Source organism: Hylobates moloch, unplaced genomic scaffold (assembly GCF_009828535.3).
Source record: "Hylobates moloch isolate HMO894 unplaced genomic scaffold, HMol_V3 SCAFFOLD_8, whole genome shotgun sequence".
Classification (NCBI taxonomy): Eukaryota; Metazoa; Chordata; class Mammalia; order Primates; family Hylobatidae; genus Hylobates; species Hylobates moloch.
This window is the reverse complement of record NW_026652283.1, coordinates 4,541,517-4,559,347: the sequence shown is the minus strand read 5'-3', so window position 1 is coordinate 4,559,347 and position 17,831 is coordinate 4,541,517. Positions and strand designations below refer to the sequence as shown.

The 17,831-nt window shown below is 41.6% G+C and overlaps 1 protein-coding gene across 9 annotated transcripts in view; it reads right to left on the bottom strand.

Annotated features, from left to right (window-relative positions):
* DYRK4 (dual specificity tyrosine phosphorylation regulated kinase 4) overlaps positions 1-17,415 on the bottom strand; it is a 41,821-nt gene extending 24,406 nt beyond the window's left edge. For 6 of the 9 annotated variants that reach the window (XM_058442750.1, XM_058442751.1, XM_058442758.1 and 3 more), the window contains exons 1-5: positions 17,336-17,415; positions 15,115-15,232; positions 11,572-11,665; positions 7,103-7,129; positions 395-475 (exon numbers count right to left, since the gene is read on the bottom strand). In XM_058442750.1, the coding sequence (XP_058298733.1) occupies positions 395-475; positions 7,103-7,129; positions 11,572-11,658 (195 nt within the window). In that variant the 5' untranslated portion in view covers positions 11,659-11,665; positions 15,115-15,232; positions 17,336-17,415. The remainder of the gene's footprint in view (positions 1-394; positions 476-7,102; positions 7,130-11,571; positions 11,666-15,114; positions 15,233-17,335) is intronic. The other 3 variants (XM_058442752.1, XM_058442755.1, XM_058442756.1) reach the window with 1 other exon arrangement.
* Positions 17,416-17,831: the final 416 nt, after the last annotated feature.

Genomic DNA, 17,831 nt, shown 5'->3' with positions numbered 1-17,831 from the left:
AACATAGACTGAATAAGACCTCGTGTTTGATAGCACAACAGGGTGACTGTAGTCAATAGTAATTTAATTGTATTTTATTGTATGTAACACAAAGGATAAATGTTTGAGGGGACGAATACCCCATTATCCATGATGTGATTATTACACATTGCATATCTATATCAAAACATCTCATGTATCCCATAAATATATGCACCTACTATATACCCACAAAAATTAAAAACATTTTAAAAAATCATGTGGAGATGGGGCGTGGTGATGTGGATAGAGTGCTGTCATCATGTTATGATACATGCTGTGATAAACTGGCCAAAACTGCCTGTTCACAGCTACCCTGGCCACTCACCTCTCCTCATTCTCTCCTAGAGAAAAGGAACTGACCATCACTCCCTACCTTATGAAAGACTTGGGTCATTCTGGAGTTCTTGATATTGGAAGTTGGCTTCTGGACTTGAACCGAAGGTTTGCTTCCAACCTGGATCAAGTGGAAGAAAATAGGAACAGTGCTTGGCATGGCTTCATCCCACACTGCATATTTTTGTTACATTACAATAAACAAACTATGCTTGAGGCCAGCTCTCCTGACCCCTAAGCTGGGAAGAGCCAAGAGAGGCTCCAGTAAGCACTCAATGAATGTATGAATGGATGATTATCCAAACAAATGATCTTTCCCAAAGTGTTCATCCTGGATGTGCTTGGCCTATGGTGTTCGTGCTTTAAAAAAATCCATATGGCCTTTTCTTCCAAGAAAATCTTAACTAGAGACCCTGGACATGGTAAGGAGTAACAGCCGAGCCACTCTTGCTCTTAGAAAGGAAAATGGCCATTGCCTTGCCTGCAAGTCTTTTCACCCTGAGTGTGGCTCTGAAGGTGCCATAGTGGAACCCACCCAGTGGAACACAGGCACCCAGCCTGGACACCAGTGCCCTGATCAGAAGAGACTTCACACCTAGAAAGGGTGAGGAGGAGAAGACCAAAATACTAGAGCAGTGTGTCCCAGAGGGTGGCAAGCACCCTGCAGAGGAAGGGGACGTAATGTGTACAGTACACAGATAAAGAGTTATCTAATGGGTATGGATTTACTGTAATATCCATTTGAAAAACTGTAATGAGCACATTGAACTTGTAACATTGTGGTTGTTATTATTTAGGATGAGATTATGATTATCATTTTGAGACGGAATCTCGCTCTGTCGCCAGGCTGGAGTGCAGTGGTACAATCTCAGCTCACTGCAACCTCTGCCTCCCAGATTCAAACGATTCTCCTGCCTCAGCCTCTCGAGTAGCTGGGACTACAGGGCACGCCACCACGCTCAGCTAATTTTTGTATTTTTAGTAGAGACAGGGTTTCACTATGTTGGCCAGGATGGTCTCAATCTCTTGACCTCGTGATCCACCCACCTCGGCTTCCCAAAGTGCTGGCATGAGCCACTGTGCCCTGCCCATTTGTGGTTTGTGCTCCCACTAGACTGTGCATACTGTGAAAGAAGGAGATGTGCATGTTTATTTTTGTATCCCAGCACCAAAAACAACGCTTGGCTCTCGATAATCACGTATGGGATGATTTATAAAAGAGTTCATCAGTCAAGGGTCATTAGGCCTCACAGGATAGAGAAAGGTACACAGACCTCAGAGTCAGACAGATTTTGACTGGCATCACTACTCTGCTACTTGCTGGCTGTGTGGCCTTGGCAAACCATTCATACTCTCTCAGGCTCAGCTGCCTTTTCCACAAAACAAGACTAGTAAAAAGTTAAAAGATACAAGACAACAAGGTGCCGTGGGTGAGAATTAGCAAAAACTATAAACACCAGAATCAGATCACCCCCAATATTTCCAAATACTTATATTTCCAAATATAATATCCAACTATTGGAATTATAATTATAATTAACTTATAAATTAACTATGCATAACTTGCTTAAAGAAATTAAAGAGCCTAAAAATGTGAGTAAAGTGTAAGACTCCATGCAAATAACAGAACAGATTTAAAAACGAACAAATTAGAACTTTCAAAACTAAAAAATATAACAGTTGAAATTAAAAACTGAATGAATGGGCTTAATAACATATTATACACAGCCAAAGAGAGCATGGATGAACTGGAAAAGACAGGTTTGAAGAAATTAATCAGCAAACAGCACAGAGAGACAAAGAGATAAAAAATCTGGTCAGAGATTACAGACGTAGAGGATGAAACAAGGTTTAACATACGTTTAATTTGAGTTTCAGAAGAAGAGAAAAAGTATGAAAGAGATCATGACAAAATGGCTAGAAGAATTTTTCAGAACTGATGAAAGGCAAAATCATAAAACTTTTAGAGGGCAATACCTGTATAACTTCAGAGTAGGGAATGATTTATTAAGACAAAAAGTGCGTGCCATAAATTTACCTGCTTTTAATTAATTACTTCTGTTTATCTAAAAACAACATAAAGTAAAAAGAAAACCCAAGATTATATAAAAGCTGCAGGATAAAAGACATTAATATACAAAAGTCAATTGCTCTCTTATATACAGAAATGAACCATTGGAATTTGAAATTAGAAGTGCAATACCATTTACATTAACACTCCCAAGAAATTGAAATACTTAACTATAAATATGACAAAATATGTATGAGATCTATCTGAGAAAAACTACAAAACTCTAATTGAAGAAATCAAAGAGGATCTAAATAAATTGAGATATTTTCCATGTTCATGATAGGAAGATTAAATATCATTAAGATATTAGTTCTTCCCAACGTAGTCTGTAGATTCAACACAATCCCAATCAGAATCCCAGCAAGTTATTTTATGGACTTCAACAAACTGATTCTAAAATTCATATGGGAAACGAAAAGACCTAGAATAGCCAACACAAAACTAAAGAACTGCAAAGTTAGAGGACTGATGACCCAACCTCGAGACTTACTATAAAGCTACAGCAATCAAGACAGTGTGGCACTGAAGAAAGATTAGACAAATAGTTCAATGGAACAAACAGAGGCCCCATAAATAGACCCAAGCTGACAAACATAGTCAACTGATCATTGACAAAGGAGCAAAACCAATTCCATGGAGAAAGGCATCTCTTCAACAAATAGCACTAAGCCCAGCATGGTGATGCACACCTGTAGTCCCAATTACTCAAGGAGGCTGAGGCCAGAGGATCACTTGAGGTCATGAGTTTGAGACCAGCCTGGGAAATGTAGCAAGACCTATCACAAACAAACAAACAAAAACAGTGCTGGCACAATTGGACAGCCACATAAAAAAATTAATCTAGACACAGAACTTATACCTTCCACAAAGATTAACTCCAAATGGCTCATAGACCTAAATGGAAATCACGAAACTATAAAACTTCTAGAAGGTGACACAGAAGAAAATCTAGGTGACCTCCAGTTCAGTAATGACTTTTTAGCTACAATAAAAAAGCATGATCAGGCTGGGCTTCATTAAAATTAAAACTTCTTTGCAAAAGACTTTGTTAAGAAAACGAAAAGAGAAACCACAGACTGGTAGAAAATATGTGCAAAACACATATCTGAGAAGGGATTGTGTCTAAGTATACAAAGAACTCTTAAAATTCAACAATAAGAAAGCAATCCAATTACAAATTAGCAAAATATCTGAATAAACACCAGCTCTCCAAATAAGATATATAGATGTCAAATATGCATATGAAAAGATGCTCAATATTACGTTATTATGCAATTGCAAATTAAAACAATGAGATGCCACTACACACCTACTAGAACGTCCCAAACCACATTTTGACAACACCAAATGCTGGCAAGGAGGTGGCATAACAAGAAGTCTTATTCATTGTTGATGGGAAGGCAGAATGGTACAGCTTGTTTGGAAAACAGTGTGGCAGTTTCTTATGAAGCTAAATATAGCCTTAATGTATAATCCAGCAATCATGCTCCTTGTTTCACCCAAATGAACTAAAAAAAGTATGTCCACATAAAAACCTGCACATGAATGCTTATAGCAGATTTATTTATAACTGCTAAAAAATTGGAAGCAACCAAATTGTCCTTCAGTCAGTGAATGGATAAACAAACTGGTACATCCATACAGTGCAGTATTATTCACTGATAAAGGGAAATAAGCTATCAAGCCATGAAAAGACGTGGAGGACATTACTGCTAAATGAAAAAAGCCATCTGAAAAGGCAACATACTGCGTGATTCCAACTATACAGTATTCTAGAAAAGGCAAAACTAAGGAGACAGTATAAAGAGTGGTTGCCAGGGATTTTGTTGTGGGGGGAAAGGATGAATAGATGGACAATGGGGTATTTTTAGGTCAGTGAAACTATCTGGTATCATCCTATAATAGTAGACAAATGACATTATGCCTTTGTCAAACTCCTAGAATGTACAACACAAAGGAGGAACTCTAATGTAAACTATGAACATCAGCTAATAATAATGTATCAATCTTCGTTCATCAATTGTGCCAACTGTACATGAATGTAAAATGTTAATAATAGGAGAAACTGTAAGGAGGAATGGGGTATATGGAAAGTGTACTTCTCTGCTGAATTTTTCTGGGAACCTAAAACTGCTCTTTAAAAATTAAATAAATAAAAAACAGACAAGCCAACAACTAGGAGAAGGTGTTTGCAGCACATACAACTGACAAAGGATGAGTAGACAGAATATGTAAAATATTCTGTAAATCAATAAAAAAGGACAAAACAGCACAACAGAAAAATACTTAAACAATAAAGCATGACCAAGTATTTCAAAGAAGAGGAAACACAAATGGCCAATAAATATATTTTAAAAGTTTCAATCTCATTAACAACCATCATCGAAATGCACATTAAAATACAATCAATTGGCTGGGCACGGTGGCTCATGCTTGTAATCCCAGCACTTTGGGAGGTCAGGTGGGTGGATCACGAGGTCAGGAGATCAAGACCATCCTGGCCAACATAGTGATACCCCGTCTCTACTAAAAGTACAAAAAAATTAGCCGGGCATGGCGGCATGCATCTGTAGTCCCAACTACTCAAGAGGCTGAGGCAGGAAAATTGCTTGAACCTGAGAGGCAGAGGTTGCAGTGAGCCGAGATCGTGCCACTGCACTCCAGCCTGGGCAATAGAGCGAGACTCCGTTTTGAAAAAAAAAAAAACAAAAAAACACGGTAAGTTATTGTTAGTAAATTGGCAAACTAAAAAGTCACACAATATCAGGTAATAAAAAGGACGTGGAATGACTGAAGTGTGTGCACACTGCTGGTGACAAGGTACATTTGCACCAATGTTTTGGAAAACAGTTTGTCATTATCTGGTAACGTTAAGCATTCACATATCCTGTTACCCAGTGGTTCCCCTCCTGGGAAGACACCTTAGAAATGCCTATACAGATGCACTAAGAAAGATGCACAAGAATGCTCATAGCAGCATCATTTTCAATAGCAAACATGGCCAGGCACCTTGGCTCACGCCTATAATTCCAGCACTTTGGGATGCCGAGGCTGGTGGATCACTCGAGGTCAGGAGTTTGAGAGACCAGGCTGGCCAACATGGTGAAACCCTGTTTCTACTAAAAATACAAAAATTAGTTGGGCATGGTGTCGAGCACCTGTAATCCCAGCTACTGCAGAGGCTGAGGCACAAGAATCACTTGAACCCAGGAGGCGGAGGCTGCAGTGAGCCGAGATCGCACCACTGCACTCCAGCCTGGGTGACAAAGCAAGACTGTGTCTAAAAAAAAAAAAAAAAAGCTTTTCAATAAAAAATAAATAAATAGCAAACACACAAGAAAAAACAAAACGTCCATTAACTGTAAAACTGATTAAAAAAATGTAGTGTTCCTGTATAATGAAACATGGCAGTTAAATTAATTGATAACCAGTGTTCCTAGAACAGAGGTGATATTCGTAGTATTTAAAGACTCGGGGCACAGGTAATGATCAGCCAGAAGAGGTCTAATCAATCCCAGTGAAACCCAGCCAAATGTTATACCAGTGTACGCTGGCTTTGCACTGAGCATAAAAAGCAAGTTGCAGAAGAACACTCAACAGTATGATTCCATATATATTAAAAAAAACATGCAAAATGAGCCAATACATAGCTTAGAAGGTATAGAAACAGATAAAGAAAATTAGTGGAATAATAGATGTAAAACTCAAGAGAGTATTTATCTCAGAGGCGACAATGAACAGGATGAGATACCATGGGGAGGGACACACATGGGACTGCCTTCTTTCTTTTTTTTTTTTTTTTTAAGATGGAGTCTCGCTCTGTCGCCCAGGCCGGAGTGCAGTGGCGCGATCTCAGCTCACTGCAACCTCCACCTCCCAGGTTCAAGCAATTCTCCTGCCTCAGCTTCACGAGCAGCTGGGATTACAGGCACCCACCACCACGCATGGCTAATTTACTGTGTTTTTAGTAGAGATGGGGTTTCGCTGTGTTAGCCAGGAGGGTCTCCATCTCCTGACATCATGATCCACCCGCCTTGGCCTCCCAAATTGCTGGGATTACAGGCGTGGGCCACCACTCTGGGCCTGGGACTGCTTTCTTAAAACCTTGTGTTGGGTACACACAAGGGTGATCATTGTATTGCAGTATCATTCTTTATACCTTACACATATTTCTTTAATATTATTTTATATATACTCAACACTTAATAAAAATTATTTCTTGAAAAGCATTCATGAATTACAGAATAAAATCTGAATCCTGATTTCAGCTTTTATTCCCAGAATAACTTCAGGTGCCTTGCTGTATAAATCTCTTTGGATCTCAGTTTCCTCCTCTGTAAAATGGAGGTGATGACCCCCTCAACATTGTTGAAAGAAGCGAACAAACACTGCTGTAACACACACCGGGAGGGCAGGGATTGCATTCCGAACATCTCCTTATCCCCACCTCCAACGTCGAACTGATACTCTATCTGTCATGGTCTGAAGCTTTCAATAGAAGGAACTATTGCTCTCATTAATTCTTGTATTCAGAAACATGCCCCGCCACCCGCCAATTCCTGCTCACTTCACATTCCTTTGACAGAAACCAAAGGTAATTTCAAATCTTTGTTCTCCTTTCTTTGATTGGAAATTAAAGCACCAATGAACACGCAGAACAAAGGAACTGGTACTTACCATGTAGATCTCAGAAAGAGTGGGGCCCTAGGAAAGAATGGGGAAAACTACGTAAAACTCTCCTTCAGGGCCCCAAATCCCTTCCAAATGTAGATATTATATAGAAGTAAATGCCTTTAGGAGATACACCTAATGCTAAATGATGAGTTAATGGGTGCAGCACACCAACATGGCACATGTATACATATGTAACAAACCTGCACATTGTGCACATGTACCCTAAAACCTAAAGTATAATAATAATAAAATAAAAAGAAAAGAAGTAAATGCCTATCTTCACTGAGCCACTGATTCTAGATTGGCTGCTTATGGTTTTATTTTAAACGTTTTAATGTTAACTTGCAATGATCATTACAAGTTCTTCTAGTTCGAGTCTTCCATTTGCATTTAACAGGTGAATGCATTACCATAAATAACAGTGTGCCAACCTAAAAACCTAGACAGAACTAGCAATTAACATCTCTGCTGTTGGCTGTCTCTTCAGCTTGAACTGATTTCCATTCCTTTGCCCAACACCAAACGGTCGGATCAGGATTTTGTTTTGTTCCTGCTTTTTGTATAGGAAGTGCTGATGAGACACGGAAATGAGACAATGAATGACCCTCGGATATCCTCTTCCACTGTGTGACACTCACTGATAAGCCCGTCTCTTACAGGAAACCCCTTTCTGTTAAAGGGAGAGACAGAGCAAAGATAAAAGCAACCAATACTTATCGGGCTTCCAACATGTGCCAGCCAGAGAGCTCACATTCTCTTACCTCCTTTAATACCACTGCAATCAGGGGATGTAGGAATAATTATTCCAGTTTCACAAACAGCAAAATATCAGAGACTTAATGACCTGAGGTCTCACACCTGGTGATGGAATGGACACCTGTCCCCATATGATAGAAAATAACTTTTTAAAAAATATCCATAGGCCAGGCGTGGTGGTTCACACCTGTAATCCCAGCACTTAGGGAGGCCAAGGCGGATGGACCACAAGGTCAGGAGATCGAGATCATCCTGGCTAACACGGTGAAACCGCGTCTCTACTAAAAATACAAAAAAAAAAAAATTAGCCAGGCATGGTGGTGGGCGCCTGTAGTCCCAGCTACTCCGGAAGCTGAGGCAGGAGAATGGCATGAACCCGGGAGGTGGAGCTTGCAGTGAGCCAAGATCGCGCCACTGCACTCCAGCCTGGGCGACAGAGTGAGACTCTGTCTCAAAAAAAAAAAAAAAAAAGTCTATGACCCCTAAAGATTCTGATTTCAGTAGTCTTTAAAACTTCCCTGGGTGTTCCCAATTCTGGATGTGCTTTGTAGCATCTTGTAGTTGTCGGGGAGATCGTAGTATAATATCCTAAATTAACAGCTTCCCTCCCTAGGACTCTCTCCCAGGTTCTCTTCCTGGCATAGCCTAACCTGTGATCCTGGAGCTCAGCTAGCTCCTCGAGTCCCCAGAAACCAGCTGAGGCAACACTGAGATGCAGAAAAGCCAGACGTCCTCCCGCCTACTGGTTGAGATGACTGAGGACCAAAGGGCCTCTGTTCCCCCTGCCGGCAGTTGCGATAAATACAACACGGAGCGTTTTCCTGAGAGTTCTTTGATCCTTGCCAGCTAAGCAGAAAGGATAGGGACTCTCCACTGGCATCAAGGTTTTACCCCGTGTTAGCCAAATGAATAGGGCATTCTGAAAAGAACTCCAGATTACTAGAGAGAGCGCCACACTGTTGTCTTAAAGTCCGGTGAAATCACATTTTAAAATTCCTCTTGGCTGGAATGTTACCAAGATCCAAATTAAAATATGTGAATACTTGATTGTTATAAATATTACACTTATAATCTATAATTTTAAATATTGTGAAAAACATAAATAATGATTAATTTATTTCAATAAGTTGTCCTCTCAACACCTGCTTGGGGCAGTAGACATGGTGAGATCCACAGCTCTCTCTTCTTCAGTGTTTTTTTAGATGAAGCGATTATAAGTCGTACAATTCATTTTCTTTCTCCAGTTACTATCACAACTGTCCACTGAAACCCAAGACTTCACGTGCAGAAGCCAGTTACTGACTTGTTTGCATTTCCTTACTTAAACCTATTAAATTCAACTGGATGAGAAGTCCATTGAGGAAAGCCAATAGACGTTGAAAAGACATTTATTTAAGACCCATCAGAACGACTAGCAATACAAACACAGTAGTTTTAAGTTTCAAGAGTATTTTTAAATGATACTGTGAATTTGCCAGCAATTACTGTAAAATACAACATAATCAAATCAATTTTGAATGCGACATTTTTATTTTTTTATTTTATTTATTTTGAGACAGAGTTTTCTTCTGTTGCCCAGGCTGGATGCAGTGGCACAAGCGCGGCTCACTGCAGCCTCAACCTCCTGGGCTCAAGCGATCCTGCTACCTCAGGCTCCCACGTAGCTGGGACTACAGGCGCGCACCACCACACCCAGCTAATTTGTTGTTATTATTATTATTATTATTTGTAGCGACGGGGTCTTGCTATGTTACCCAGGCTGGTCTCAAACTCCCAGGCTCAAGTGATCCTCCTACCTCAACCTCCCAAAGTGCCAAGGTTGCAGGTGTGAATCCTCATGCCCGAGACTTATTTTATTTTTGACAATTCCTGTCATCGTAACTGCAACAGAGTTTGCTTTCTTTAAAATTAATTGAAATGTATAAGGAACTTTACAGAACAACATTTAACAGAGCTATCATTATGCAACAGAGAGGCGTGGAAGAGAGTGGTTAAGAATATGGATTTGGTCAGGTGTGGCAGCTCACACCTGTAATCCCAGCAGTTTGGGAGGCTGAAGTGGGAGGATTGCTTGAGCCCAGGAGTTCAAGACCAGCCTGGGCAACACAGCGAGACCCTGTCTCTACTTTCAAAAATTTTTTTAATAACAATTAAAAAAGAATATGGGATTGAATTCCGTCCTCCACTCACTGGCATTATGACCATGGGCTAATTGGCCTTGCTTGTATATCAATTTCCCCCTCTGTAAAATTGGGGATAATAATAGCGCTTGCTGCTAAGGCGCGTGTGTGAGTCACCTCAGCACTCAATAAATGTGCGCTCAAGCAGTTTAAAAAAGTGCAAGTTACAAACCTCATGACGATTTTGCTAAAATAAAATCATAACCAAGACTGTTGTGTTTGCATCACATTTTAACATTTGAAAAGAATGCCATCTTTATTATATTAGCATGTTTTGCTGGAGATTTATTATTTCAATTATTTTACAGTAATTTTTGTTTTATCAAAATAAGTTTGTTTTATGTATTAAAAATTGCACCTATAAATTGCAAAATAAACGTGTTTTGTTTTACATGGCAGTGGCACGGGTTGCGGGGTGGAGCAAAGGACTTTGCATTAGGGTCCATTTGTATGAGTTATACTCCCAAGGGGGACAACACTAGAGTTAAATCAGGAACAGCGCTTGGAAGAGGAAACCTAAAGTCATAATTTTAAGGAAGTGTATGTGATTTATAGGAGGACAATTTTTGCTAGGCCTTGGGTTAAGGCTGCTGAACTCCAGTTCTCCCAAACAGTGATGCAGGCAGGATTCAGAAGTCAAACCTGAATGCTTTGGGCTGAAGTTTGCTGCGAAACTTTCAGGACAAAGACCTCAAACAATACGATCTTTTGAACAAACTAAGAAATTCAAACTGAGTGGTGTTAGATTTTTAAAATATACCTGATTTGGAAGTTGATCCCATAGATGGTTATCACAAAGTCATCCCATCACAATTTTAACTTCAGTGCAGTGGCATTTTACTAGTTTTTGAGGCAGAGTGAAAGGAAAGACACCATGTCTGTATTAGAAAAAAAGCAGGTCTTGGCCAGGCGTGGTGGCTCACGCCTGTAATCCCAGCACTTTGGGAGGCCGAGGAGGGCGGATCACCTGAGGTCGGGAGTTCGAGACCAGCCTGACCAACATGAAGAAACCACATCTCTACTAAAAATACAAAAATTACCCAGGCGTGGTGGTGCACGCTTGTAATCCCAGCTACTTGGGAGGCTGAGGCAGGAGAATCGCTTGAACCCGGGAGGTGGAGGTTGCGGTGAGCTGAGATCGCACCATTTCACCCCAGCCTGGGCAACAAGAGTGAAACTCCATCTCAAAGAAAAAAATAAGAAAAAAAGCAGATCTTTTCTGTAAATGTTCTTCAACTATTCCAGGACACTTCCAGTAGGACCTCACATATAGAGAGCAGAATAAAAGATACCACGGATGGCTCACCTAGGGTCTTCTCGAATACAGCTCACCTGTTAGATTAAGGCCTTCCCTTCTGCTGATTTTCCCTCCACACGCACCCAGATTTGGCCCTGCCAATCAGCGTGATCCTCCACACCTCTCCCTTTGCGCTGTCCCCAGAGGTGCTTGGGGCACAACCATCAGCACTGGCTCCTGAGTCCCTAGGTCCTCGCAATGATACCTTTCTTCCCCAGTGAAAGTTCAAGGATCTTTACCTTCACAGAGGTGAATTTTTGTTTCTTTCTTGCTTTCAAAACCAGGAAGGGAGTGAAATCGCATTTCCTTGGCTTTTTAGCATCCATTTGAGTCCTGCAAGAGGGAAAGTAAAAAATAAATTGGCAAGAGGAGTCAAATCTAAGTAATGGCCCACACACTCAGGGACAGAAGAAAGCAGGCAGGTTTGAAGAAAAGAAGGCAACAGGCCTAAAAGCAGGAGCAGGGTCCCTGCTTCTCCCTTGCTTCCCTTCTGATGGTCACATGAGGTCAGGAGGTCAGACAGAAGCCAGGGAAGGAGGAAGAGATAATCAGGTGATTAGCAGTTTAGACAACCAAAGGGGAAAAAAGCCATTTCCCCTAGTTAACTGGAAAGTAAACCTCATGCTTTTGCCACAAACATAATATCCCCCTACAGGATGGGCGTATTCATGGGCTACTTAGATAGTTCAATGCCTATAGAAAAAGAAAAGGGGGACAATTGGTAGAAACACTTCCTCTAACTCTCATTTGGCCATGTTTGCATCTTCTTCATTCAGAGCACAGTTCTATTAATAATTAACTTACTGCAAGACAAAAAAAAAACCTTGCACACATTTATGGAATCGAGTGTAAGCAGTAATTTCTGTAGTGGAAGGTGAGTCTTAGAGGGGTCTCAGGACACTTACATTCCCTGTTACATTAGCAGAGCACAGCTGAAACTGCTTGCCCTGTGTCCTTTGCAAGTCCCTTTTCCGCTTCTAACTTTAGCCAAGAGCCAAGGGAATCAAGAATACAAGAAACAGCGGCAGAACAGGAACCAATGCAAATGTTATGACAGCTTCTGCAAATCACTCCACTGGCAGGCTCTTGCAGACACCATATAAACGATGATGGCACCACAAGTTTGAGAGTAGTCAGAGGATTAAAGAAAAGTCATGCTGACATTTCTTGCAGCATAACTATTGAAAAATCAGAACTTGTCCATAATGGGAAGTTAAAAAATCATGGCACACATATGTTTTATGAAATATAATGCAGCCATTTAAAAAATAAGATAGATCTTTACATGTGCCCATAATGTACTGAGCAAAAACAGTAGAACATGTGTGTAATATAATTCTATATTTATTTAACAGAAAACAAGATGCTTGCATGTCTTTATACAGGCATATTGAAAGATCTAGAAGAAGTGAACTGTAATAGTGACCTCTTCTCAGTAGGGCTGGGGGAGGTAAGTAGGAACATTAACTTTAACATACACACACACATACATACAATATGAAAAAATCCTGCACAAAAGCAAACAAAAATTACCAGTAACTTCTCTGCTTATGATCATAGTTTCACTTCTTCCTTCTCTCCCTTTCTTTCTATAAACATTTGCTGAGACAATTTGACTGATAAACCAGACATGGTCTCTGCCCTCAAAGAGAACTCCTTATCCAGGAAAAGAGGTACACAGAAGAAAGTAGATCATGACAATGCATGTGATCGATGTATTAATACAGGCTTGTGCAACCAGCTCCCAGAGAATGCTTCCAGGTGTTGACTAAGTCAGCTGGGGGAGCTGAGGCAGCCTTCACGCTTGAGCAGGGTAGAACCATCTCTGAAGAATGAGCAGGGCAGGCAGGAGTGTCAAGGGCAGATGGAGGAGGACACACAAAGAACATAAATATGAAAGAACATTGTCTTTTCCAGAAATTCTGAGCACTGTCCTTGGACATTCCTGGTGGAGGGTCAGGCAGGTAGATGAGGTTGTAAAGGGGCACGTAGTCCAAGTTAGAGTCTTGGAGCCTACGTGGCTATGCTAAACCTGGGCTGAAGATCAGATCTGTATTCTGGTACCATTTCTCTGGCAATATCATGAAGCACAATTTGGAGGAACTAGGAAGGCATTTTGGGTGTCTAGGTAAGAGTGAATGAGAGCCTCAACCAAGGCAGTGACAGTGAGGATAGAAGTATGAACTTGGGAAAGATTTGGGAGACAGAACAGGTAGAATTTTGGCCATCAACTGGACATGGGATTTGTAAAATCTCAACATTGGGCAAAATGAATACAAAAATTTTTCCTGCCAAGACTCTGTATCGAGTGTTGCCTTCCTTTACTTCACAGAGACGTAGGAGACTATGAAAGTACACGTGGGATGGGCATGGTGGCTCACGCCTGTAATCCCAGCACTTTGGGAGGCCGTGGCAGGTGGATCATCTGAGGTCAGGAATTCGAGACCAGCCTGGCCAACATGGTGAAACTCCATCTCTACTAAAAATACAAAAGAAGTTAGCTGTGCGCAGTGCCTCACGCCTGTAATCCCAGCTACTCGGGAGGCTGAGGCAGGAGAATCTCTTGAACCCGGAAGGCAGAGGTTGCAGTGAGCAGAGATCGCACCACCGCACTCCAGCCTGGGCGACAAAGCAAGACCCCATGTTAAAAAAAGTAAATGTGAAATCTGCCAAACAACTGGAGCCCTTTTCTCTGTTCAGCTCTGACAGCTCTGGAGGCAGAGAAGGAGCAAACACTGAAGGAAATGCTGAGGAATCATGGAGTCTCGTCTCAATGCCACCTAACACACAGTGCCATGATTTTGAATGAGCCATTTGTCCTCTCTGTGCTCAGTTTCCTCATCTGCAAAATGATGAGACTGGAGCAGGTGACTTCTAAAATCCCTTTGGGGTCTAAATTTCTTTAATTCTACAAAAACACTGACAGACTGAAAAAAAAAAAATCTGTTGTGACTTATTCCAACTTTGCCGTCCCTTGGATAATTCTGTGATTATTAAAGACTATTTTGTGCCTTTCTTTTTTTATGCATGAACTCTGACTTCCAACAGTACAACTTAACCCTTGCTCAAAGCTTTGCAAATGCTACCTTTTTGTCCTCAAAATATGTGGTGAGCTATGTGGAAAAGAATTAAAATGCTTCTTATATTTCGTTTATATCTTGTTACACGAAGGATTGAAGATAACTAATAAACTCAGTTCCGAACTAGAGTGAATGTTCCTTTGAGGACTGAAACCAAAAGTTTGGCCCTTCTCATTTTCATCTTACATGCAGATCGGAGTTCTCCTTCCCCTTCCTCTCTTTCCTCGAGCGTTCAATGGTTCGTTTGCCTAAGAAGCTCATTTTTTCACTTGGTCAAGAGTTTTAGTGTCACTTAATTATCTTAGGTGTATATATTTTTTGTTTCATATTGATTGTTAGTCTTTTGGGGACATAGATGGTGAGCCTGCATTTTTTAAAAAGTCCTTTTGTGGTAAGGACAGTGACTTGTCTGTTGAAAACTTGGTACAAATTTGCTGAAGGAAGAGAAATCTAAAATAGATTAATTCATCAAAAAATTCCAGAGCATCAACTGTGTGCCAGCTACTGTGCTAAGCATGGAGGATTCAAAGATAAATAAAACAGAATCCTCGTTTTCAAGGATTTCGAAGTCTCAAGGGCAAGAGAGATCCACAGAGGTGCCAGCCTTACTGCATTGCATAGTATTTTATATTAAAACATACACATTATCTATGTATAGAATACTTCAATATCCAGAAAGGAAACAAGTCTTTTGAGCTTTACCTGTTATGATTTTAGGATTTCTACTGCAATTTCCAGTAGCTTGATCCTTATGCCCTGGGGGCTGTCTTTGGGGCAGACAGTGTGGCAGCGCAGGGTTTGCAGGGATTCTGTTTGCATTCTGTGAACAGGTGATAATGTTTTTAATGAACTTAAGTTACATTCATTTTTTAATTGCTATATAATAGATGTATATATTTATATTTATATAATATATAATCAAGTCAGGGCTTCAAATTATTCTCTACTAGCTATTTTGAAATATACAATAGATTGTTGTTTACTATTGTCATTCTACTCATTTATTAAACACTAGGTCTTAATTCTTCTATCTAACCATATTTTAAGTCACACTCATTTCTGCCAGAGAATTCCTTGGACCCTCTGCATATATCCCTGAAACTCTTGAGGGTTCACTGACTCCCAGACTCTAAAGAGCTAGAAGAGGTTTTGGAGACCATCTCATCCATTTTCCCACCCTGGGGAAGAATCCTCTTTCTATGGTATTCCTGGCAATCACTCTGTCTATGCTGGAATATTTCTGTGACAGAGTGCACTGTTTTTCTAGGCAACCCATTTCACACTCAACTGTTAATTTACATAGGGTTGGTGCTTGATACTTCTTGGAAGAATAAAGTATATTGAGCAAAATTTCCTCCACTGATCCTTGCTATCCTGTGCAGAGTACCAAGGAACAAATCTACCTCTTGTTTACTCAAGAGTTCTTGAATGTTCAAAAGTTGAGTAGAAAAAAGCTTGTTTCTCTCCCCCGCACCTCCTCATCTCCAGGCATTTTGTGAAGTTTTTTCAAACCTGTCTTCATGTGATGGCACATCCAGGCCTGACCGAGAGAGCCTGGCTTGTGGTTGTTCCTATTTTCCAGTGTTTTATTATCTCAAAGTAGCTACAGTTTCTAGAGTCTGGATTATGTTCTACTCATTGCTTAGTCAGGCAGCATGACCATATCCTTTGATGTGGTCATTGCATTTCTATTAATGCAGCCTCCACCACCACTTGCTCTTTGGGGAGCCATCACAACACACTCACGATGGGCTTAGAGTCAGCTAAAACCACTAACTCCCAGCACTGGGTCCTCCACACGCTGGAGAACTATGCATTCTAGCCAACTTGTAGGCAACAATATGTGGAGTTGGAGACAGCAAAGTCAGGGAAGAGTGGCTGGCATATTGCTAGAGTCCCTTCCTGTTTACCTCTGCTTTCTCCATAAGGACCAAAACGAACAAGAGAAACAACAGTTTTAAGTAACAGAACCAATCAGGTAGAGTCCATGTTTGAAGAATTTCTTCGAACTCCCAGGTTTTACATACCGACCACATGTAGGTGATCAAATCGCTCAAGCAAGACAAAGGACATTGCCATTTGTTGTTTCCACCGTTTGAACTTTTCCACTAAATGGCCTCCTGCTTTTGCCAAGTCTCCACTTAAGCCTGGACAGTGAAGCTTGAATTAATATTGGTGATGCTGTCAGTTGCTTAAGACATGTCAGAGGGGTCACAATTTTCCTAAGCTCTGAGGGGCTACTGGACATTTCAAATGCAGCAAATGTCACAAAATAGCCTTTAAAAACCCTCAAACTGTGCATTGTTCATCTCTTTTGTTTAAGGAAAAATTTGCTAATATTGGGAATTTCCTCAGAGTGGCAGCTCTGGGTGTGTGATCTACACACACCTTCGCGTGCTTTTGTGTCAGGGGCTGGGACCTGGTTGAGCACAGAGGTGGGAACATGGGTAATGCCTGTCAGAGCCTCATCAACGCGAGGCGTGCGGTCGTGGACCCACTTATGACTACCAAGAGGACATGCAGTAAAGAAGAGAAAGAAAGGGAGGAAGAAAGTCTCGCGTCCCAGTGACGGCTGGAAGCACAGTTCCAGGATAGCTCTGATGAGTTCCTCAGAGCCCCTCGCTCTCTGTCTTGCACACAGCTGGAGTCGGCGATGCAGCAGCATCTTAACATAAAAGTAGACTGATGTTGGATTCCGGGGAAGCAGCTGTCGCAAAAACTACGACTGTATTTTCTTGTCTGCGCACCACACCCCGCCTCTCTCTCTCTGACCCACATTCCCCAGTCTACTCTTGCATTCTGCACACTTTTCATTCTCCCCCACGACCCTGTCGACCAGAAGCTTCGTCGCCTGGCTCGTACTCACGCCTGGCTCGTACTCGCGCCTGGCTGCTCGTGAAGTACGAGCCTGCGCGGCCCTTACCTTGTTCCGGTGCGGATGGGCGGCGGGAGGAGCTGCAGGAGGCTGGCGCTGACCGCCCGCCGCTGCGGGAGGCTGGGAGAGCCCGGCAGAGTGCAAGGCACGGCCACGCCCTCCTCCCGTCGCTATGGAAACGGCTTCCGCTCTGTTTGTGACTCCAGAGCTGAAAGGGCTTACTCAGGCTATGGTCCCAAACCACCTTGCAGAGTAGCAGCCTAAAGAACATACTTCTCTTCCTTCTACTCGCATTCTCTTGCCCCAGTTCTTTAAAGTATAGGGCAAGAATTGAACAAAATCCCAGCATAAAGAGCTTAAAGTTGGTTGCCCAGACCAGACACACGAAATTATCCCTACTCGCTCCCCTTCTTCAAGCGAAGCATGTGGTTATCAGAATTACATCACAAAAGTTCTGGCCGGGCGCGGTGGTTTTACGCCTGTGATCCCAGCACTTTGGGAGGCCTAGGCAGACCACTTGAGGTGTGGCGTTCGAGACCCAACT